The sequence below is a fragment of the Podarcis raffonei genome, chromosome 3, assembly GCF_027172205.1.
Source record: "Podarcis raffonei isolate rPodRaf1 chromosome 3, rPodRaf1.pri, whole genome shotgun sequence".
NCBI classification, from domain to species: domain Eukaryota; kingdom Metazoa; phylum Chordata; class Lepidosauria; order Squamata; family Lacertidae; genus Podarcis; species Podarcis raffonei.
The window spans coordinates 63,538,432-63,562,194 of record NC_070604.1 but is presented as its reverse complement, the minus strand read 5'-3'; the positions used below and the strand labels follow the sequence as shown (position 1 = coordinate 63,562,194).

Below are 23,763 nucleotides of genomic sequence, written 5' to 3'. Positions count from 1 at the left end.
ATTTTAGAGATACTTAGGTGGGGCATGGCCAAAAAAAGGTTGGGAACTACTGGACTAGATGGTCCCTTCCAACTCTACAATTCTATGATTCTGTGACATTTACCTGGAAGTCAATATTGGTTGCAAACGGAGTGCTTCTCCAGGAAAAGAGTGCGCTTTTCCGCGGGCCTTACTTCCGGAATGGGCCTGCTGCCGTGTGTATCCGCCAGGCGGTGTCCCCTGCCTCAAACCAAGACCAGCGCTTTGGCAGCGAGTTCGAATCTCCTCCCCTCGAACAACATTCGCCGTGCTGCGCCTCAGCCAACACGCCCCGTGGTGCTTGCCAGCGAAGGGTTAAACCTGGGAGTGTACTTGGAAGCCAGGTTTGTTTACCAGCCAAGTTTCTCTCTGGCTCAACAGGTTGCTGCCGCTGCCCCTTCTCTCCTCGGTGCCTGGAATCTAGGCGCGGCTCTCTCCTCCCTGCGCGGAGATTAAAAGGCGCCCAGCTCCTAAAAGCGGCCTCGCGCGCGCGCACCGGCCCAGTCCAAGGGATCTTCTCCTCCTCTCCGCTTTTCCCACTCTTCTGCCCAACATGGTTCGCTGCGGCTTGGCCTGCTGGAGGTGCCGGTGGCTCCTGCCCCTTCTCTTGGGCTTAGCTATCATCCTGGGCATCATCGCCTTGTCTGGCAGGGGGTGGCTCGAGTCCGCCGAACAGCCTTACGTGCGCAAAGCCTCTCTCTGGTCGGACTGCATGAAAGCGAACGAAAATGATTTGAACTGGGAGTGCAGATCCCTGATGGATTATAGTGAGTATCCGAAATCGGGAGCATGGGCTGGTTATGGGCTTCACAGGGACTGGACCCATCCATGCACAACCAGGCATTAAAATAACTGGGGAGGGGGAAAGGGGGCGGAATCTAAATCATCAGTTCTGGCCTAAGTGGCTAAACTGGTGCCTGAAAATGCACCGGTAAGAGGCCCAGGATGCATTTGCTAACGTTGCCTGCTGTTAAGGAAATGCGATTCGTATCTGGGCCTTGTGAGAGTTGTGAGAAGCGTTGGCATATTTGTGGCTGTTAACTAAAACTAAAACTATCCGATCCCGGTAGAAGAAAGTTTGGGACTTGGTGAGCCTGGGAGGCAGAATAGGGCTGGGCTGGCATTGAATTAGGCAACAGGGAGAGGAAAGACTAAGAAAAACTGCTAGGACCTGCGGGAGAGGCAGGGATAAGTATTAAAAAAGCAACGCCTTGCATGCGCTCAGATTGCTCAGTTAACTGTTTTGATGTGTAATGAGAACTAGACTTCAACAAAAGAAGAGGACATTATTCAATTATGCCAGTGACTTGTACGATCATTCTCTTCATTTCAAAGGGCCTTGGATGAGGCCACACCCTTCACCCTATCAAATGCTATTTTCTTTAATTTTGAGAAGACTTGACCAGCGGCATTGTTGCCTGCTTGTTTGAAGTGCACAAGATGTCCGTTGTGTGACAGGGATCCTCGCATGGCAGCTTCTGAGTTGCTTGGTGGCTCGACCTGTTGGAATAATTTTGGAACGTGACTTTCCATATACAGGTTTACTTCTGCTCTAAAATCAACACTTTCTCACAAAGTAGTATATTACTCTTTCAAAGCATGTAAAAACGTTCAGAATTTTTATATGTTGGCTGTGAACATGCTAATTAGTCTTGGAAAAATATAAAATTTAGCATTCAGTAAAGACAAGCTGCATTCTGTCAGCAGAATAGGCACAAATAGTAGGTAACAGTTATTCCTTTGGGTATAATGCAGTAAATGTCAGCCGTATACATAGGCCACGATCCAAGTATATGTGTGATTAATGGAGGCCCTATGAGACTTTCTTCTTTGAATGCCAGACTCTGCAGAGCTGTTTCTGATTCTTCAAATTGGGGGCATAGAAGAAGTCATGCAAGAAGTTCAGCTAAACTAAAACAAAACAAATCCAGATTTTGCAGTCTTTGTAATACGTTATTGGGAGGGGGTGTTGTATGGTGCCCAGGAACTAATATAACAGTGAGCACTTGGATTTTAGGAACAGAGAAACCTTATTGCTACTTAGTGTGGCCCTTAAAAACAGGATCCTTACACAATTTTACCTTCCGCCCATTGAAAATGGCTGCTGTGGGAGAAGTTCGGGGGAAGGTGTCAATCCTTATAATGGAGTGAAAACAGAAAATGGTCCCTTAGTTGTGTTACTGCTGCACTTCTCTTGGAGGGTGTGAGAGGGGGAAGCATGCCAGGAAACTAGGTAAAAGGGAACTCCCCACGCCAGCAACAAAAAGGACATAACAACACTGGGGTGTTTTACAAGGCTGCCATGACCCCTATTCCGAGCCATACAATTCCTCCCTGCAAATATGGGTATAATAACGATGGACTTTTTCCTGCATTGGCAGATACATTTTAAATTGCTTTTAGTGGACATTTTAAAATGCTTTACAAATTCAGTAGTGGGGTGTGGGGTGGAAAGCCCGTTTTAGAAATCTCTTATATAGAAAGCTGAGTTAGAAAGATCATGAATTGTCTTCACAATTTGTTTTTGTGTAAGAACACTACTGCCAAGTCACAGCTATCCTGGATTTCTGAATTGTTGTCTGAGGGGCACATATTCACCAGGCAAGACAGAAAAAGCTTTAACAATGAACATCAGGAAACAGAACTCCTTTTCATGACTTCATTCATTGCTTAAAAACACTGAAGGGGGTGCCCTCGCTTCAGACGTCAAGGAGATAAAGAACTATACAACTTTTAGAAGACACCTGAAGGCAGTCCTGTATCAGGAAATTTTTAATGCTTGATGCTTTATTATGTTTTATATATTCTGTAAGCCGCCTAGAGTGGCCGGGAAAACCCAGCCAGATGGGCAGGGTGGTAATAATAATAATGGCCATAATCCCGCCTCCATGTTTTTCATCTTATCTTGGGTTGTAGAAGGACTAGAGACTTTGTTTTTTAAATTAACTCTGGAATCATCTTTCACAGCAACTGCCTCCTTACTGACACTCATGGGGAGTGGCAAGCCTGGCCCCACCCTAAACATGTTCAGATGAAGGTCAGAACTCTCCTTAGGGATGTGCAAACTATATACCGTATTTTTTGCACCATAACACTCACTTTTTTCCTCCTAAAAAGTAAGGGGAAATGTCTGTGCGTGTTATGGAGGGAGTGCCTACGGGTGGCATGCCTACAGATTTTCCTCCTCTAAAAACAACGTGCGTGTTATGGTCGAGTGCGTGTTATAGAGCGAAAAATACGGTACTTGTTGGCTCTCTGTACACAGTTGACGGTTATAGACAAGCAACCATATCAGTGCTAGAGAAGCATAGATAAGACCGCTCCTATTGTGCTGTTTTGTTGCTAAGTTAAAAATGGTCACAGCTGCACTTTGCCTTTACAGTGTGCCATAACCCATCTGCTCAAGCAGACTACTGCAGATTTAATTGCAGCAGCTTATTTGTATTAGAGCCTCGTTTATTTTAAGTTGCAAGCTGTACCTAAACGTATCTTGAGGCACTTTTTCACTCATGCTTAAAAAACTGTTCTGGGTTGGAACCTTTTATAGGGAGCTTACAGTTTGAATATTAAATAAGTTTTTTTTAAAAATAAAAATAAATTTTTTGATGATGCTGGATAAGTATCATCTTAACTTGCTTCTTTTCTAAAGAAAGACATTTTTAGAGTCTTTCATATACATTATTAGAGGCATGTGTGAAGATGTCCAGCTGCTATTATGCTACAACCAGACTAGATTTTCCCATTCTCCTGCCATCCCAATTTACCCTGGGCCCTCCAGATTGGTGTTTTATTGTGGGTGTGTTCTGCAACATGTTCTTGGCATTGCAACATGTTCTTGGCATGATAGTAGTACATTACTGGTAGATTTGTTCTGTGATGTGTCCCCACAAACTACCACATTATTGCTATCCAGCGGGGCTATAGTGTAACAAAAGTGGAACAAAAATAAACCAGAAGATTTGTGATTTAAAAAGTTGCCAGATTTAACCAAGAAGTTACAGTATATTCACTGACTAGAAATAAAGCAGTGTAACCTTTACAGGCACAAAGAGTATTGAAAGCGGAATTGCATGTGATCCAGTTTTTACTCTTTAAAGTAGATAGCCCCCAAAACACAACTTGCTAGCAAGGAAGCTGATAATTTTTCATAGGAAATATGTTGCGTTGGCACCTTTCAACAGGTCAGGAAGGTGGAAGTAAATGGTGAGAACTGGAAGATATTTCCAGTCTACTGTAACCTAGAGTAGACTGGAAATATCTTCCATTTTCTAGGTAGGGAAAACTATGGGGTGGGGAGCAGTTCCTACCATGCATAGTGAGATGCTTAAAACATGACAGGTAGCTGCTATGAAATGAAGAAGTTAGGCTGTTGCGCCAGCCAGGTAGATTGGATCTTTAGAGAGATTGGTACGTATTCTCAGGTCATTTCCCTCAGCATATCTATTATGTACCGACTGAGACCATGTGTAGATTTTTAGAAATACTGCTTTCCAAATAAGGGTGGTGTGCTTCAAATTCATTGGAACTGGATGGGAGTCAAATCTCTCTACTCACTAAGATTGACTTGTCAGAATAAACAAGTTAGTTTGTAAGATTGCCACAAAAATCTGCTGCTTGTCATTATGTTTTCTTTGTTAAAATATGGCAACGAATGCCGTGTGAAGCAGTTGCACAAAATGATGGTGGTGTGAGAGATTTCTGGTTGAACTCCTTCTCTGCTAGTGCTTCTTCCCCACCCTTCCCAAGTATAAAGAAGCTTAACTTCAAGAAAGAATACTTGTTGATACAAACCGTCCTTGGCTGCAGCTTCATGATCAAGCTTGTACTTGCTGGTTTTGAGTGTTGCAGAGGGTATGGAAAAGAGCCACACCCTCCATATGAAGGGATGGGAGGGAACCTCTGCTTGTAATGATTTCTAAATTGCCAGCGTCTTAATTCAGATTTGTCTGAGAACCAAATTAGACTTAACTTTGGAATAATGAATCTCTTTCCCCAAGTTTTCTTTTTTTGTACTGAAAACACAGCCCAAGGAAGCTTCTTGCGTGGAATACAGAAATGGGGAAGAAACCGGGCAAGTTTCTTCTCCTGTATAGCTGTATTTCCCCCTCAAAATTAACTCCCATCAATAGAATATATATATATATATATATAGCTATTGTTTCCCTTGCAGCTGGGCAGAGCAACTCTAAACTGTGGTTAAGCATTATGTCAACAATATTAATCACAGTTAATACTTAAGAGTACAGTGGTACCTTGGGTTAAGAACTTAATTCATTCTGGAGGTCCATTCTTAACCTGAAACTGTTCTTAACCTGAGGTACCACTTTAGCTACTGGGGCCTCCAGCTGCCACCGTGCCACTGCCATGCGATTTCTGTTCTCATCCTGAAGCAAAGTTCTTAACCCAAGGTACTGTTTCTGGGTTAGCGGAGTCTGTAACCTGAAGCGTCTGTAACCCGAGGTACCACTGTATCCCCTCTTAACTAGTTTGGTTAGCAAACCATGATTAGGAAGGAGTAGAACCATAATGTTAACCCTGGTTAGCACTCGCCTATTCAGGCATTATACTCTTATGTAAACTCAGCACATGAAGAGGAGCAGGGCTGAGAAGGCCCTGTGCCAGGTAGTCATTTCTGTGGCGATCTCTGCTGGGAGACGGCTTTCTCATGTGCAGCTGAATACTTGGAGGCTTCCATGCCACCCATGTGACCACGAGTGTATGTGAGGCACAGGCAGGGGAGTTTGTAGGTGACATGATGCGGCATGGGGCAATTCAGCACAGCCCCACTCCTGCCTGACGTATTGAGTTTCCAGTGAAGCGTGATGCTGCCTGAAGAGGGTTATTCAAGCCGAAGAAGGGTAGGGAAAATGTACAGAGGCAAAGGCATGTGATCATATAAAAATAAATGACTGAGCCCTGAATAGACATAGAGATTTTAGCAGTGGCTTGCTCGCTGGAATGATAATAATTATGTCTATTATTACTGTTGCGCCATCACTGTAACAATTATGATCAGGATCAAAGTTTAACAAGCCCAACTGCTTGGGTGTTTTCATATTAGCTTTTCCAATCTCCCCAGGACCACAAACTTACAGACACAGCATTCATAATCATTTGAGGTACAAAGAAGCTTTATAATTAAGAGTTTCCTGAATTACTGTGTGTGAAGCATCTTTATAGCTATAAACTGTTCTAATCAGTGGATTCATCGTAGACCTACATAGCCGAACCCACTTTTGTCCTTTTATTTATTAAATAATTGCCTGTTACTCACCCTTGCGTCTGATTTAATTCTGAGACACAGCAGGAAGAACGCAGGATTATTTAAGGACTGCTCAAGCTGATGGTCATGGTTAAAGCACTGAAACTGGTGGGATCCCAGTGGGATCAGTCACTTCCTCTCTCTAGCTCTTTTTAGTTTCTATCTTTCTCTTCTAGATTTAACAATGGTTAATGGTTAATCATCCTTAGAGACAATTTGGGACAAATGCAATTAAGCGGTATGCCTTTAAAGATGTGTAAACAGAAATGCGCAACACAAGCTAAGATCTGCTCTCCTGTGCCATCCTTAGAAGCCTATTTTGGCAGTAAGCAGTATATAGATAACAATAATAATCCATATGTAATAATAACACATGGTTTAGCGTAATAGGAGTGAGTACTGGGCTTGAATGCTACCTTCTCTTCCTCTGGCACACCTTTGTGAGGGTTTTGGAAGCTTTCACTTCCAGTTTTGGCTAACTGCAGCTTGTTGTGATATCCAAACCTGGACAAACTGCAGTTAATTTTAACTATGGCTAGTGGAAACAAGCCAACTTCAAACCGTTGTTTATGAAGTTGGCTTGTCCTTATTAAATGCATGTCAGATTAACAACACTTTAGGGTTCAGACATAATGCTAAACTGTGGTGTTGCATTATGTGTAAGCTGGGCATTATACAACCTTTTTTGTGCCCTCTACATTTAGATAGGGTGCATGTGGTGTTAGGGGAGGAGGTGTACATATGGCTGGGGTGCTCTTTCTGGGGTAGTTTGTCCATCTTTGGCCCCCCAGCCTCACCTGTGGCTCCTAGAACCTGTCAGCTGTTTCCCAATATATAAAAATGTTAAGAGCAAACTTAGTGCTTCAGATTGGTAATTAAAGCCCCTGGCTGAATGAAAACTGACAAGGGCCAATTAACAGACTAGTCATCAATTATTCTGGTGTCTAACTCAACAATAAGCAATAAAAGGACACAATCCACGAGCAAGAAACTTTCAAGTTACATTGGAAGGAATATTTGGTATGTTGGTACAGCACTTAACTTTATCTGTGGAACTTGCTTCTAAATACATGGGCACAGAATTGTACTCTTCAGTGCACATGAAGGCCTGTATTAAAGCTTGCAGCTCTAATTTAAGCAAGCTGCTGGATCTAGTCTCATTTCTTGACTTGTGCATTTTCTGTCTCATTAAAACTGAACAGCTTCAAATCTGGGACTTTCAATGCAGTTAAGGTTTTTTGGCTACCACGTTATTACTGAATCCATACATTCCTTCTCTTGATACCTTTTGATAAAATGATAGAATATGTTATTACCACTGGCCTCCAGTGTCATGTAAATCCATTGTCTCACACTCTTAGGCTGTGTTCACATTACCAGCTTAAAGCACAGCTAAGCCACCCTTTTTCTCAATATCTGGCTGTCTTAGACAGGGTATATGCAACACTGGATGCAGCTAGATAGTTGAGCAGGGCCCAGAGAAGCAACATAATGTATGATAATGATATGATGCTGATGGAGGATAAGGCTATGAGTAATGATGACAGCATGCTATCTCTTTGATCGGAGGCAGTGTGATCAAAGCGAATCTGAATACCAGTTGCTGCAGGAGGGCGATGGTGCAAGAGGGCTGTTGCCATTATGTCCTGCTTGTGGCCTTTCCATAGGTTGGTCACTGTGAAGAAACAGGATTCTGGGCTATAGACAGGCAGCAACCATTTTACAGGTGTCTGATTGACGTGTGGTCACGCACACGCTCATTGCTGCTGACCCAGAAGTGGCCTAAAAATGGGGTGGGGCAGGCTTTTGCATCCGCTGCCGATGCACATGGGGGTCAAGAATGGAGCCCCCACACAAAATGGTTGCTGCTTGTATATAAATCCAACAGGATTCGTGTCCTCCTTCTCTAAAAAAATCATGTGCGTTCCAGTCACTGTTGTGTTACCTTGCAGCTGCATTCAAATTTTGCAAAATGTGAAATATGTGCTCTGCATGCATCACTAAGCTCTAAATTCATATGTGTGTGTGTGTATGTATATAATAGCCTCTCTTTTTCTCCCCTTATTTTAAATCATAGGTTGGGGAAGAGCTTCTGCTGCTACATATCTTGTTGGCTTTGTCATCCTCTGCATCTGTTTCTGCCTAGCAGTCATTGCCTTTTCCATTGATATTCTACGGTTCAACTTTGTTCGAGGCATTGGAGGTTTGCTCTTCGTCGTTGGTAAGACTGCAGCTAAGAGAAAGCGCTTTTAAACAATGGGCTTACACTGAATACAATGTGACTTTCCTTAGATTTATTTTCCAGAATCTTCTTGGTCCTAGAGAAAACTTTGTTTTCATTTCAAAAACTAATCAGTAGTGACTATGCTTGTGTTAGTCCGGAAGTAATCAAGGTTGTAATATTTAGGGATGCATATCTGAGATTTGTAACAGCACACACACACGCGCGCGCACACACACACACGTTTTAAGGCACTGAACTCCCACCAACATTTATGTTAATTTTGACTTACAACCTCTGCTAGTCTCAGATTCTGACCTATAGAGCTCCTCTGTATGAGAGCCATTTTCCATGTTGGGGGAAATAGGAACTACTTCCCCCGCACCAAATCCATCTTGACCAACCGCCAATAAAGACTGTGAACAACTGCTACACAGGTACATAATGCTACAGTTTCTGTGATTGCTGCAATTGCAGAAGTAGCAGCAGAGATAATTTTTGTAACTTGTTTTCACTGCAGATTCACACGCTGCCTAGGACTAGTTACAGAAAAGGCATCTGCCTGAAAAACATAGTGGCTGCTTTAACTAAATGCCTTGGATGCAAATGTTTAACTGTGCTTACTTGAAACTGAAAGTAAAAGTTTCTGATCTTTGGCCTGGAGGAGCAAGCAGGAGGGTGAATAGATAAACCCAAGGCTCACGCATGCGTTAATAAACCATTTCTTACTGTTACAGCCAAACTAGACCATTATGTACTTTAGCAGTCAAATGTTGTTGTTTCCAGGAACTAAATTATCTTGATTTTCAGTGGCAGATACGTCTTATATGTGTTTTAAGGTATTAGTGTTGAGGTGACTCAAGACATGCGTGTTCACAGGATGACTTGCATGCCAGGCTGAAGCCGCTGCTAGCGTCCTTAAACACAGGTCCTGCTTTAGGAACGCTCGCTATGCGAAATTCACTTATCTGAACACAAGGAATTAGTACCCAAACCTTGCTATGTGCAAGATTCCTGGTGTCAGGAGTGTATTAGAAATTTCCCCATAGTAATCAATGCACATTGTTGACTCGCTATGCGAATGGAAATCATGGACACATTATATAGCCTGACCCCCTCCTCTGGCAATCTGCACAGAATTTTGCTTAATGGTTTGCTTCAATTTGATTTTAATTTGATTTTAATTAATTTTATAATGAATGTTTTTAGAATGTTGGATTATTTTGATTGTTGTTAGCCACCCTGAGCCCAGCTTCGGCTGGGGAGGGCGGGATATAAATAATTTATTATTATTATTATTAGAATGCTCTCCTAACCAACAAGTTTCAGGGAATGCACTGTGTTCCTAAAGCAGGAAATGCATGTACATTACATGACATTGCTTGAGATGCAGCACCCTCAAGTGGAGGCAGCTGACACATTTTCCTGATTTTGTAAACCCCCATCATTTCTTCTTCCTTTTTATACTGCAACATACAGGGTTTTTGTGTGTGGATAAATTCCCAGTTATGTGAAGAATTTCCACGACTGCTAGGAACTTCAGGCACTACTGTGGAAACTTATTGACACTGCAAACCCATACCAGTTCCTAGTATCCTGCAAAGAATCCTGGGAACTGTAGTATTGAGGTGCTAAGAATGCTCTGTTACAAAACCCAAACAATTTCCCAGCTTCTCTTGGAAGGGGGAATGACTGCTAAAACCACTTTGAGTCTGTGGTGTTGATAAGCTAAGTGTGTCCAGTTTGCAAGGCAAGTACTGAGTTGAACACTCTTTATTTCATCTACTCAGAAATAACACAGAGTTAATGATTCTGGAACGCCCAGCGTGAGGGTGCTGCAACCAGTCTGTAATTGTAGTAACTGATGAAACATTTAACAAGAATACAGTTAGCTCCAAATAAGTTGCTCAGGACAAAAGGTTATTAATTTAACTCCTAATTTGTTTTTCTTCGCTTTTTTCCCATTCAGCTGCTTTCCAAATTATAGGCCTGGTCATCTATCCAGTGATGTTTGTGGAGGACATTCCATTGACAGGAAGCAACATGTTCAGCTGGGCTTATGGCTTTGGTTGGGCAAGCACTGTGATTGCGATAGGCTGTGCCTTCTTTTTCTGCTGCCTCCCCAACTGGGAAGATGAAGTCCTGGGCAACATCAAACCCTACCCCATCTACAGCAGTGGCGAACGTGTTTGATATGGAGTTAGTAGAAAAGATCGCTTCCAGTAAAGAAAACTATATCGTTTCTGGCTTGTGGGAAAGAGCATGCTTATATTGCCCTGTTTTCATTTGACATAGAATTCCTAGCTTTGTTCTAATGATTAATCCAAATTTCATAGTTCATTTTTAGTCTTGTATCCATTTTCAGATCTGGCAGCTGCTGTTTTTACATGGAAGACAGAATAAATTGTATTTTGATGGTTAATACAAGTTTCCTTTTAATAACCTCAAAAGAAAGTAAGATGTGTCTCTGTGTGGCTTGATTCTATGTTTTGATATTTTACTGAGTAAATTCCTTTTACACTTTAAGACCAGCACAACCCTTAGAGTCTAGGTTTGCAGGATCCTTATCCAGTAATGTCAGTCTGATGTGAATTTTAGAAAAAACTAAAAGCAGTTACAGCAAGATAGTGTCTATGAGAATGCTTTGGAAAAGTGCAGAATAAATATTTATACATTTAGCACACACTCTTTTAAGCTAAGCAAAGTTTCAGTGAGGCTTGCGGCCAATATGACTACTGAGCTCAAATATTTACTACTTACTCCACAGTAAATTCAAGTACAAGGATTGCAACATTTTATATGCACAAGTATAATGCATACTGGCATTCTGTAGGTTTTCAAATTAATTACATAAATCTCCTCCCACCCCATGTCAATCAATCTCCAAACACTGTCAAATATTTTGTACGTTTTACATTTCTCAGTTGTGAATTGAGGGTGGAAGAAAGCTTTAGAGCTGCATTTCTGTCCCAACCCCCAATATCTGATAGAATTTTATCCTTGCTAAATGGACCTCCCGGTAGACATTTTATACGCGTTTTGAAATACCATTTTTGATACAAATAAATTGCAAAAAGTAACGTGCTCTAGCAGAAGTAATGGTAGTAGTAATAAAAAATGTGTGCCCAGCTTCCAGTCTTACCCTCCAAAGTCCCTAGGGCAGAAAAACCACAAGAGGGATACCATATCCATGAAATGAGAACTGTAGCTTTCCCAGAGATGTCTAAAAGCTGGATTTACAAAGTTAGCCACAATCACACAATAAGAGATAAGATGGGCAATTATCAAGCAGTGAGATAGTATATTGCAGGTTTTTAAATCTATGGGGATGCTCCTCCATATTTGATCACATCTAGGAGAGATAAGCATGTGCTTGGCAGTACAATCCTATAACTCTTTACTCTGAAGTAAGCCCATTGAGTTACTGACAATAGAATTGCAACCTGGGGTTACCAAACTAAAATTAGTGGGACTTAAAAGTGTTTCAGTTTGGGTTCTGTAACTTGTATGATGATAAATATTTTTAGGTTTTCAAAGTGTCCAGATTTTAAATGCTATATGCAGTGATGGACAGGATTGAAGTGGTACTATTTTGAAAACAATATTTTTTTAAAAGGTTATTATGACTGGAAACCTTGATTGGAATATGTGTATACTTTCATATACTTAAAATATTTTGTAAATGTATAAAACCTATGTTTATCATGACAGCCATCATGATTTAAAGTATATTACTAAGAAGAGTTTGGAAGATCAAATATCAGTTTTATACCTTTTTACAGGGGTTTTTGTATTTGCAGAAATGTTGTATATTGCGATTTATAACTTCAGACATGACTGTTTGATGTATTTTATAATTCTCATTGTCCAAACAAATCCATCCACTGTTGAATAATTTGCTTAATAAAGGTTGGTAAAGCAAAATAAGTTCTCAAGAAAAAACTAATGCAACAGTTTTAATGACTCTGAAATGTGATTGCTGTCTCACAGTACATATATTAAATCACAAAACATAGCAACACACAACCAAAGAATACAAAAGTTTCTTTAAAAGTTTGAAATATTTGCTGTTTTTTAAATAAATGCTTGTACTCATTGTCAAACTTTGCAAAACATCTAAATAGACAAAAAATGAGTGGGTTGTGTTTTTTTTTAAGGGAGAAAGCTTAAGGAAGGTAAGACTCATTACATGAACAGTCAAATGGTAACAGTCATGCTATCTTTTTTGAGTAACTCTTGCAGAAGTCTGTATTCAGTGCTCTGCATGCTTAGTTCTGCTGGCTCCTTCCCCTGTTTGTTCTCAAAATCTTTTCTGGAGTGTCCTCTTCTGGAGGGGACAGAGGAGGAAATTCCATGCCATTATAGAAATATGTTGCAGTAGTGGAACTGCAGCATTGGATACTGCTTGTCACTTTTAAGAACTTACACAGTTCTTAAAAGTGGAATTTGATAGGTGATGACAAAGAATGGCTCCTTTTAATTTCCGCCTGGTTCCGCCCATGGTAAGTCAGCAGTGTGCTTTCACTTCCAAAGGCCAAACCCATCTTTTGGTACAGTCTTTCTCAACCTGGTGCCTTCTGGATGTTGTGGACTCCCATCTCCCATCATTCCTGACCCTTTGCCATGCTGGCGGGTGCTGAGGGGGGGTTACAGTCCAAGAGCATCTGGAGGATTGGTCTAGAACACGACATTTCCTTGAGTATTGGTTAGCGAAGGTATCTCCAAAGATAAATCCAGGCTAATAATTAGTCAATGGGTGTTCATGCACATAGTAGTAGCATTATGTCACCAGTTGAAATGGCGCTTAAGCATGCCATGGGGTTTTCTCCTTCTCAGGCACATACTTAAATGGATGTTTTGAGTCAGCTCTTAAAACGTTGGTCCTTTTCAGTAGAGGATTTACATTTGCATGCCTTGGAAGTTGTGCTGAAGTTGTTTGATAAAATCGTATCTGGAGCACCTCCTAACATGATCAATGAAATGAAGAGGGAGTTTAGTATTAGTGCACGCCTTACACTTGCAAACTCTTTTGTTGTTTTTAATTATAAGACTTAAACAGGACATGTAGCTTTTATTAAGTAGAGTCAGCCTTCCATTTGCCATGGGATAGCAAGATTTAAACAACTCCTTTTTGTACCCCTCAGTTGCTACAGCAGTTATTGTCCTGTTTTTTTATGGAGACCAGTCTTCATGCCCTACAATCTACCCTCAGTAGGAACAAATGTTTTAAATTCAACAAAATGTGTCCTAAATCTGTAGGGGTGGGATGATTTTGGTTTGTATAGACTAGGGATATTTTTAGGAGACATAATTTGTTATTTTGCTTAATGGCTTATGTTCAGATGTTTTAGAGTAGTAAGTCTGTTTTTAATAATTGTACTAAATGATCAGGCTTTTGTATCATACGGACTTCAGTTGAATAAACAGTTTTGATAAATTAAAATGGGAGTGTTTCATTAGAAAATGACATGCATGCCTTGCATTGGTTATGCAGAGAAAGGTTAACATACCGTATTTTTCGCTCTATAAGACGCACCAGACCACAAGACGCACCTAGTTTTTGGAGGAGTAAAACAATAAAAAAAATATTCTGAATCTCAGAAGCCAGAACAGCAAGAGGGATTGCTGCACAGTGAAATCAGCAATCCCTCTTGCTGTTCTGGCTTCTGTGATAGCTGCGCAGCCTGCATTCGCTCCATAACACACACACACATTTCCCCTTACTTTTTAGGAGGGAAAAAGTGAGTCTTATAGAGCAAAAAATACGGTAATTTAAAATAAATAAAATATCTTTTGACTTTTTAAAGAATAATTTCGGTATGCATTTGTAAATAAATGAAGTGTTTTAAAATTATAAAAGTTATATTATGCTAATAAAATGGGGAAATGTTTTAATTTTTTTTTAAAAAAAGCAGAGGGTTGGTGTTATTGACAAGATAATTAGAACACAGGCAGTGGCTGTGGATTACAGATGGCCTATTCTCACCATCACAGAGGGTGTGGTGACTTCAAGCAAAAGTCAGTTTGCACCCAAGACAACTGAGTAAAGCCTGATGCAATTGTGGAGACATTATTTTCACATGCCATTGCAAATCACCCAATGGCATGCTGGAACCAGCAGAGGTTGGCTATATTCCAAGCCAAAATGGCATACACTACTTTTACAGAGGCATGTGCTTTGAGTTGAGTCACAGCGCCCCAAATCTTACAAAAGGCACTGCCAGCAAGTGTCTTTCCCAAAGCAGCTACACACTTCTAGTTTGGCAACAGAAGAGCCAAATCAAGACGATAATCTTCATGTGACTAGTTCTGGCCTTAAGGACTCTAATTGCTCCATTTAGTTCACCCCCAGCAGCCAGGAATGCTGATTGGTGGGAGAAATGGGAAACGGGGGAATGGGGGAAATGGAATTGCGCCTCCTGGCTGGTTGATGTAATTAAATAGTAGCAGTCCACATTAACAGTTGATGATAAACCTATCCTCCATTCAGTTTTCAGATCACTTGTTCATCACATCTTATCTAGCCTTTCATTCCCACAGAAGGGCTTTATACTTGTCACAGAAGTCACACATCTTACCCTAGTCCCACCACTGACATTCATATAGGGCAGGTGTGGGGAGCTTTTGGCTCTCAAGAACTTGCTGTACTACAGCTACCATCACCCTGGTCATTGGACATGCTTGCTGGGATTGATGGGAGTTGTAGTTCAGCAACATCTTGAGAGCCTGATGTCGGGGATATCCTTAATGTGTTTCACCCAATGCACAAGGGGCAGGGTGGGGCCCTGCCACCACCACCCCCGCCACCGCCACTACTACTGAAATACATGCCAGCCATCATTCCACACACACCCCTTGCACCAAAGACCTCTACCTCTGCATCTCTGGCCAAATGAATGACCAACGGGAGATGACCTTGAACATGTCAGTAGCAGCCCTTTAATCTCCTCATATTCAGGATGTGAATAGTATTGTGTGCATCCTATCTTAAAGTACCAGTTTAATCAGTTTCCTGATTAAACTTAACAGCTTGGAGAAAAGAACAAGTCATACTACAGATCACTAAACGGTGAAGTGGAAGAACAGCCCCTTAATTACCATCCTTATTTTTTTCCCTTATTTTGCCATTGTTGTGGAAGGCACTTCTGTTGTGGAAGGCACTTCTGTCTTCCACTGCCTCCCGCAGTTTGGCCAAACTCATGCTGGTAGCTTCGCGAACACTATCCAGCCATCTCGTCCTCTGTCGTCCCCTTCTCCTTGTGCCCTCCATCTTTCCCAACATTAGGGTCTTTTCCAGGGAGTCTTCGCTTCTCAATTTTGCCATTACGGCAGCTTTTAAAAACATCTTTAGTATGCAAACATACATTAGGGTGCCTTAAATTCTCCAACAAGCAGATTCATTACGACAGCCTTGGCCAATCTTGTGCCCTTCAAATGTTTTGCAGTTATAGTCCAAAACATTTGAAGGGCACTAGGTTTGTGCAGATTGCATTATAAGATTCATGTTCTTACATTTCAAAAGTCTTAAGCACTAGGGGGAAAAGAATGGGAGGTATCCATTCAAATATATAAACAACAGAAGGGAAATTATTACTGTGGTCTGCTTACAAATGCATCCTTACTCAAAGAGCAGCTCAGCAAAACTGCTGCGGTTTTGGACATGAGACAGTTTCTGATAGAATGAGAAGCTCCTCCTTGCTCCCCAGCCAACTGCTGTCTGTCTTTGGATCATGTGGAGAAGTAACTCCCACAGCAACAGTGCTGGGGCGTGGAGTCTATGATCCCACCCTTTCCATTTGAAAAGGACTGACTAAGGGCATCTTGCCTGAGGGGCCCTCACAGTCTATCATTTGTCATTCAATCTACTACATAACTAACAAGATTGGTTTCACGACATATTTTGTGCAGATGTTGTGTTGTTGCCCAAAATAAATTCCAGTTGGCCGCCATTTTTAAAATTTCCAGCTTAGGCTTCTGAAATGGTTTGGGATAAGAGTTAGGTCTAACATTAGGTTGCCCTCAAAACCCCATCTAAATTGGTTGAATGGTGAATATGCAAGAGCATGTTTGTGCTGGTGAGGAGCTGACATTAGCTGACTTGACTGCTAGCTGTGGTTTTAGGGTCAACACAGACCCTCCAAGTGTGCCTATTTTCCAGAGATGTCCCTGATTTAGAGAAGCTGTCCCAGTTTCTGATTTGATCCCAAAATGTCCCACTTTTCCTTAGGATGTCCCTATTTTCATTGGAGAAATGTTGGAGAGTCTGGTCAATGCTAAACTGGAGACTTAGATAAAGTCAGATTTGGATTCAGCAAATCAAAATTCATTTCATAAAGCTCTCAGGCAAACACACTCCCCTCAAATAGCCTCAAAACATGGCTGGCTGCATAGCTGGCACTGCCTCCTTTTCATTGACAGATTATTGTGAAACCACAATTTCTCTAAGAGAATTTTAAGCCTTTTCGCCAAAGGAACAACTCCTAAGTATATTTAGTGGAAGCCATCACTGTTACAGTAAGATAAAATTAAACAATGTTTGTTTGAAAGTATGGATAATATAGCCTATCAGTATCACCCTCAAGTGGTATTGGCACGACCTTCTGTTCATCCTTCATAAAGGTAAACCAACGGCTACTTTTGTTGTTCACCATCTTTCTTTTCTCTCTTCCCGCCAATACATCACACTGCTCTTTGCTGTGAAATCTTAAAGCCAGGAAAGGGTAAAATGCTAATGGCAATGGGCCACAATAATCATTTAATTAGTAGCAAAAGAAAAAGAAAAGGGAGGGCGGGTTTCAAGGTGTGCACAGCCCTGAATTTTCTTTCCAGCTCAACAGGTTGTTGCAGCTACTTGTTCAGTGAAATGTAGGTGGAGCTTTTTCCTTCAGCGCCTGTCTGGATCACAAAGCTGCTCGCTGTCTTTGTCTTTCTTCCTTTCTCTTTTTCACACACACACATATATACACACACACACTTTTCATAAACCTTTATTAAACTACTGTTTTTCCCAGGCTGCTGAAGCAAATAGTAGGAAGACTTTTTTGCTTATCTGTCAAACCACTAAAGAAGACCCAAACAAGATGGTTCAGTATGGTCTGGACTATACACGCTGCAGATGGATCATGCCTCTTCTTCTGGGCTTAGCAATGATCTTTGGTATCATTGCACTGGTTGGTTGGGGCTGGGTAAACTCAGAAACCCGACCGTTTATGCAACAAGGCTCGTTATGGAGATTATGTACTGAACGAGAAGAATGGGAATGCATATCGCTCATGGATTTTGGTAAGAATCACAGTGGTAAAGACTATGATCCAATGATCGTGATTAGTCTACTCAAGCTTTATATCTGTCTGACTATCTATCTATCTATCTATCTATCTATCTATCTATCATCTATCTATCTATCTATCATCTATCTATCTATCATCTTTCTTTCTTTCTTTCTTTCTTTCTTTCTTTCTTTCTTTCTTTCTTTCTTTCTTTCTTTCTCTATCATCTATCTAATTTATCATCTCCTATTTGAAAGGAGAGCTTAGAGAAGAAAGTAATTACCTTTCATTGGTAAATATGTATAATGTTTTCTTCTTATTCTGGACTTGAGTGCTTCTGCTCGCTTTGACCAATATCTCCTAAACTTTTCTTCAAAATATAAATGTTCAGAAATTATTTTTAAGAATGAATTTTAGCAATTATGGCAAGGAGTGATCTTGAAATGCTAGAATGAGGCAAAATCCAGTTACATAAATGAGTAATCTTCCCTCAGGCTTTCAAGGAGCGATTTTATATCCATGACAGTAGAACAAGTGCTGACAATATAAGCAAAGTTTGGTTAACAGCTTCCTTTTTATCTCCCCTGGACTTTCCACCATGACAAGAAATAGCTTTGGGTAGACATGGAGATGTCATCAGGCAGAGAATCCATAAAAGAAAGCATACTGTAAAGAACTGTTGTGTGGAACTGAGCTTTGCATATTCAGAAGAATCATGTGATAGAGCCTGTGTTGAACTGTGTGGGGAAAGCATAATATTAATGAATAGGAAGGAAATCTATTTGGACAAATGGTGTAATGTATATACAAACCGTCACTTTGGGTAATTTTCTGTTTAGCAAATCTATATCTACAGTAGAATAACTTTGGTCTACTCTAAGATGTCATTCCTCATCTCTTTCTTAAGATATGCCCTGGGATGAAGGCCTCCCTTAAGCATCTTCTTAATACGGACTCCCTGTTTCCCATATAACATCAATTTTGAAATCCATATGACTTCCTTCTGCTTCCTCTTGTGATTCACAAGAGATTATGTTGGGTTAATCAGCAATTGCAATAATTGTCAGGGTAAAAAAAATGTTAAAATAGGAAGTGAAAATCTGGGTTGTGGGCTGGGTCAATTTATGAGCTGGTCATAATATGTAAAAATGCAAAACTACTAGTAAAAAGTAAGTGCTCACCGTTTTGGTCAATTGTCACACAGCACCACCCCTCCCTGGTGGATATGTTAATTCTTAGTGTTCTCCTGTCAAGTTTGGGAACTGATTTTAGGACTCATGATCAAAATACTTCTGTTTCTTCCTCACCCTTTAAATAAGAAATGTGAATTTGGCTTTATAAGTATTCCTTTGTGGTTTGTATGTAATGTTTCAGCCATTCTTAAGCATGTACGGTTATATTAAATAAATGTGAAACTCTCTCTGCTAGGTGGTAAAAGATGGGGACGTTACTTTAAGGCTGTAATCCCTATACATACTTACCTGAAAGCAAAATTTAGAATTATGTTTTATGTTTTAAAATTCATTATTTTCCCTGAGGAATTCTCGGCACTGCAGTTTGTTGTTGGTAAACTACAGCGCATTGCAAATCTGTGATTGGTAAACTACAGTGCCCAGAATTCTTTGAGGGAAAGAATGTGCTTTGAATGTGCTTTAAAGGTATAGTGTGTACATTAGTCTGATACAGATTCTTCCATATTTTTGTTTGGCTTTGAGCCAAATGCCATTATACATCTGTGGGGAGCCTGTGGCCATGTTAGATGTTGTTGGACTTCCATGATCCCCAGCCAACATGGCCGATGGTCAAGCATGATGAGCGAGGTAGTCCAGCAATGCAGTACCACGGGTTCCCCACCATGCCATAAAAGATGGATGGAGAGTTAGATAAAGATCTCTGGGTTGCATCTTGTCTCCCTAGGCTTTTCTCCCTCAAAAGACTGCCTTTCCCCCATTCTCCTTCTTAGAACAATTGACCAGCATTGGCTGGGTGACAATATGAGAAAAACCTTGCAGAACTTGAGATGCTTTGCAGGCCTAAAGTTTCCAAATATGTTAGCAATAATTTCTATATTGTTTATTTTTTCATTATTTTGTTCCAAAATAACACCAGCATTTTAATCAAGCTATGCAAATACACATACTGTATATGATACAGTAAGACTTCAATAGTATTTAGTCAATTAATTGGTTAGTTTAATAGACTAAAACCATTTTGATCAATTAAAAAGGTGCCCCTGATCAATTGGCTGGTATATTTTACATATTTCTATTTTGTGTGCATGTTTGTGTGTGTGTCTTAGCAAAACTGCAAACTGCAACTCCTATTTTTAAAAATACATTCCCTCTCAAGTGCTAGGGAATGGGGAATGCCTCTTGTAAGATTATGCCTGTTGGGACACCAACAATTCCCATAGAAAGTATAATAGATTGAGAGAGACAGAGAGAGTCAATTTCAGTTGACTATGTTGTTCAATTTAAAAAGCCAGTGGGATCATTAAACAGCAGTAATGCAGTTCTATGTACCTATTTACCCACCTACTCTATACGCTCAGGCACATAATATAATGGGCATAACAGTTTGCCTCAAAAACTTTAAATACATGAATTAAAATCAGTGTGTGTGTGTGTGTTTTAAATACTCATTTCAGTAGCAGATGTTCTGCAACATTACACATTGAGTTTCAAGTTTTTAAGATCCTGACTCATTTAGTATTGATTTCATCTACATGAAGGTATATGAAAATCCCAAGGCGACTCCTTCAAATATTTATTCATTCATTCCCGATTGACACCCAAAGACTAGAGGCAGATGTGTACTCTGGATTGCTATCTCCCTGACACTTTGGGGTTATTCCTGCCTCCCCTATTCCCTTCAGCTTCTACACACAGTGTGTTAATGTGACAGGATACTATTACAGCTAAAGACATACAACAGTTCTTAAGACAACCAAGAGTCATTTGAGCCAAGCTTTGCTTGTCTGACAGTCACCTCTGGACAAATAAGTTTTTGAAACAATACCATAACCTGGCAATCCAGCTTAACAGAGGGAAAAGTAGTTTGGAAGAAAAAAAAACTAATATCTATCACCAGACTTATGTTAAAAGCCCAGTTCATACAAAAAGGGGAGGACACACATCATCTTTAACTGTTACATATACTCAGTGGTTTCCCGCCCCTGGGGGTACGCAGGGGTACGCATACCCCTAAACATTTTGTGAATCTAAATTTAGCCTCATTGAGGGGTAGTATTTCAATATGAGTAGGAAAATGAGAGTACCCTCAAACATTTTTTTTAGGGGAAAAAAAGCACTGCATATACTTGTACGGCTATCTTGGAACAACAGAGAGCAAAATGCAGCTAACTTTTATTTTTCTTTTCAGCCTGGGGTAAGGCTGCAGCGGCCACTTTCTTTGTTGGATTTGTAATCATAGTGATCTGTTTTGCCCTGGCCATCATTGCATTTGCCATCCCGACGCTTCGCTTCAACTTCATCAGAGGCATCGGAGGCCTGTGTTTTGTTGCGGGTAAGGCTGTGTTTTCAGTGCAAAGGGTGGATGCCTGGCTTTGGTCTGGAGAGAGTAGCTGCTTCTTTAGCTGTAGGGAAAGAGCAACAGACCTTCTTAAAGTGCACAATGAATCAGGAGCGTCCTTTCGCATAGTTGCAGTGGGTGTGGTGGTGCAGAGTGGCATGAATTCACAAAGATGCAGCTCAGTAATAATTACAGAATCACATGACAAAATAGTTAACCGCCTATATATATATATATATATATATATATATATATATATAATGCCTTAGGAATTGATGTCTCCTAAACCAGGCCATTTTACCTCTTTATAGCTTTATCATCACTGTCCTCATGGGTGGTCTGCTCCATAATCTCCAACCACCGAATCTTCTCTCTGCTACCTTCCTTAAGAGTAGGGATGGGGAACTTGGAACTCTCCATTTAAACTCCAGTTCCTATGAGCTGTAACTAGCCATTATTTTGGATGGGAATTCCAAACGAGGGATGCTGCCACAAGTAACAACAACAACGACAACAGCAACTTATTTATACCTCACCCATCTGGCTGGGTTTCCCCAGCCACTCTGGGCAGCTTCCAGCAAAATATTAAAATACAATAATTCATCAAATATTAAAAGCTTCCCTAAACAGGGCTGCCTTCAGATGTCTTCTCAAAGTCAGATAGTTGTTTATTTCCTTGATGAGAGGGTGTTCCACAGGGCGGGCACCACTACTGAGAAGGCCCTCTGCCTGGTTCTCTGTAACTTCACTTCTGGCAGTGAGGGAACCAGAAGAAGACCCTCGGTGCTGGACCTCAGTGTCCAGGCTGAACGATGGGGGTGGAGACGCTCCTTCAGGTATATTGGCTGAAGCCATTTAGGGAAGCCCCTTTCTTGCATTGCCACCAACCAAATCTTAGACAGGGAAGAGGTTCTTACGGGAGCTTCCCACGGGAGGAGACTGCCTTTCAGATACCCTGGTTGCAAACCTTTTAGGGCTTTATAGAGAAGAACCACCATCTTGGACTGAACCTGGAAACGAATTGAAAGCAAGTGCAGTTGATATAAGAACAGCATAATATGGTCTGAATGCAGAATGAATGCAGAAATTTATGGGATGCTGTCTCTTGCACCAGCTGCAGTTTCTGAACACTCTTTTAGGGCAACCTTGTGTAGAGTGCATTGCACTAACCTGATCTTAATTCATGATGAGAAGGAATTATATTGTTTCTGTTTTCACCACCACTCATTTTTACTTAAAGTGTTTTTTCTTTCTTTCTCGCAGCTGTATTCTCTCTCATGGGCCTTGTCATCTACGCTGTAATGGTCTCAAAATATTTACGTGAAAATTACCCAGGAGGTATAAGGAATGAGCTCAGCTGGTCCTATGGCTTTGGGTGGACCATGTGTCTTATGGGTATAGGTCTGGGATTCTTCCTTTGCTGCCTCCCCCTGTATGAAGATCATATTTTGGGAAATGTCAAACCTTATTATGCATAACTTCTAGGAAGAGCAACAGAGTCATGTTATTGATTTCCTAAACTTTTGCATGCCGGTTATGTGCAGACTAAAATATCCCTCAGCCTCCACCACCACCTTAGCCAAACACTGAAGCAGTAGAGGGGCTTAACAGCTTTTAAAAACACATTGAAAAATATGCCAAAGTGTTAAAAACAATACGTTATTTTTCCTTTTTGGTTTGATGTAGAATAGTTAGATTTTTAAATAAACCTTTTTGGTTCCTAGGAAGAACCAAAATTTTTTACCTTTCCTGTTTAACGGGCAGGTTATAGTGTAATTGCCTTTCTGTGGCAGAGTAGACCAATCAAGCATTCACTAATCAACTGGTGTGATTGAAGACTTACATATTAAATTGTGCATACTTAAATGAATCTGATCTGTTCCTATTGAAAGGGAATTTGGTTCCCATTGTGGTTGAGAACAGTCCACATACATCCTTTTGTTTTAACCAGTGGATTTTTAATAATTTGTCGAAAAAGAAATTGTCAGTGGTAGCATTATTAAGCGAAGGTAACCTGGCAACTTAATGGAAATCCTAAGAATTGAAATACTGAAATGTTTGTTTTAGTTGCTTAATATGTTAATTGAAACTGGATGAGTTTTATCAGTTGATTCTCTGGCATCTACAGTCCTTCAGGTGTTCCTATATTGCAGGAAAAAAATTCCCTCATGAGGTATCCAAATTCTGCTGGTGTTTGCTACTCATGCCACCAGAAATGAAATTTTAAGCACATGAAAATATATTTAAATTCATTGATCTCCATTTCTGGAATTTCACCTGCCTACTTGTGTGTTGCGAATACGCTGTGTAAGCCATAATGGGAGAAATGGCTGCAGACAAAATGGCACGAGTCAACTCATGCTCTTTCATAAGACAGAAGCAAAGCTATGCAAGGTAACCATTTGCTAATATTCCTACCGTGCTTTTGTATTAATCTCTTTTCGTTTATACATTTGCTTTAT

At 40.6% G+C, this 23,763-nt stretch overlaps 2 protein-coding genes across 2 annotated transcripts; both read left to right on the top strand.

Annotated features, from left to right (window-relative positions):
* The first annotated feature begins 425 nt into the window (after positions 1-425).
* On the top strand, positions 426-10,959 carry LOC128410582 (p53 apoptosis effector related to PMP-22-like). Its single transcript, XM_053382031.1, has 3 exons — positions 426-785; positions 8,358-8,501; positions 10,471-10,959. The coding sequence occupies exons 1-3, from the start codon at positions 572-574 to the stop codon at positions 10,692-10,694; spliced, it is 582 nt and encodes a 193-aa protein (XP_053238006.1). The 5' UTR covers positions 426-571; the 3' UTR covers positions 10,695-10,959.
* A 6,394-nt stretch (positions 10,960-17,353) lies between these two features.
* Positions 17,354-23,339, top strand: LOC128410581 (p53 apoptosis effector related to PMP-22-like). Its single transcript, XM_053382030.1, has 3 exons — positions 17,354-17,783; positions 21,152-21,295; positions 22,565-23,339. Exons 1-3 carry the CDS (start codon positions 17,582-17,584, stop codon positions 22,777-22,779), a joined length of 561 nt encoding a protein of 186 aa, XP_053238005.1. The 5' UTR covers positions 17,354-17,581; the 3' UTR covers positions 22,780-23,339.
* The last annotated feature ends 424 nt before the right edge of the window (positions 23,340-23,763 follow it).

What these genes read in the sequence shown, in the direction of transcription:
- LOC128410581 (XM_053382030.1), top strand. Translation starts at nt 17,582, where the DNA reads ATGGTTCAGTATGGTCTGGACTATACACGCTGCAGATGGATCATGCCT. An exon ending in CATATCGCTCATGGATTTTG is followed by an intron (nt 17,784 to 21,151) that starts GTAAGAATCACA and finishes TTTTCTTTTCAG; the next exon opens with CCTGGGGTAAGGCTGCAGCG. An exon ending in AGGCCTGTGTTTTGTTGCGG is followed by an intron (nt 21,296 to 22,564) that starts GTAAGGCTGTGT and finishes TCTTTCTCGCAG; the next exon opens with CTGTATTCTCTCTCATGGGC.
- LOC128410582 (XM_053382031.1), top strand. Translation starts at nt 572, where the DNA reads ATGGTTCGCTGCGGCTTGGCCTGCTGGAGGTGCCGGTGGCTCCTGCCC. An exon ending in CAGATCCCTGATGGATTATA is followed by an intron (nt 786 to 8,357) that starts GTGAGTATCCGA and finishes TTTAAATCATAG; the next exon opens with GTTGGGGAAGAGCTTCTGCT. An exon ending in AGGTTTGCTCTTCGTCGTTG is followed by an intron (nt 8,502 to 10,470) that starts GTAAGACTGCAG and finishes TTTCCCATTCAG; the next exon opens with CTGCTTTCCAAATTATAGGC.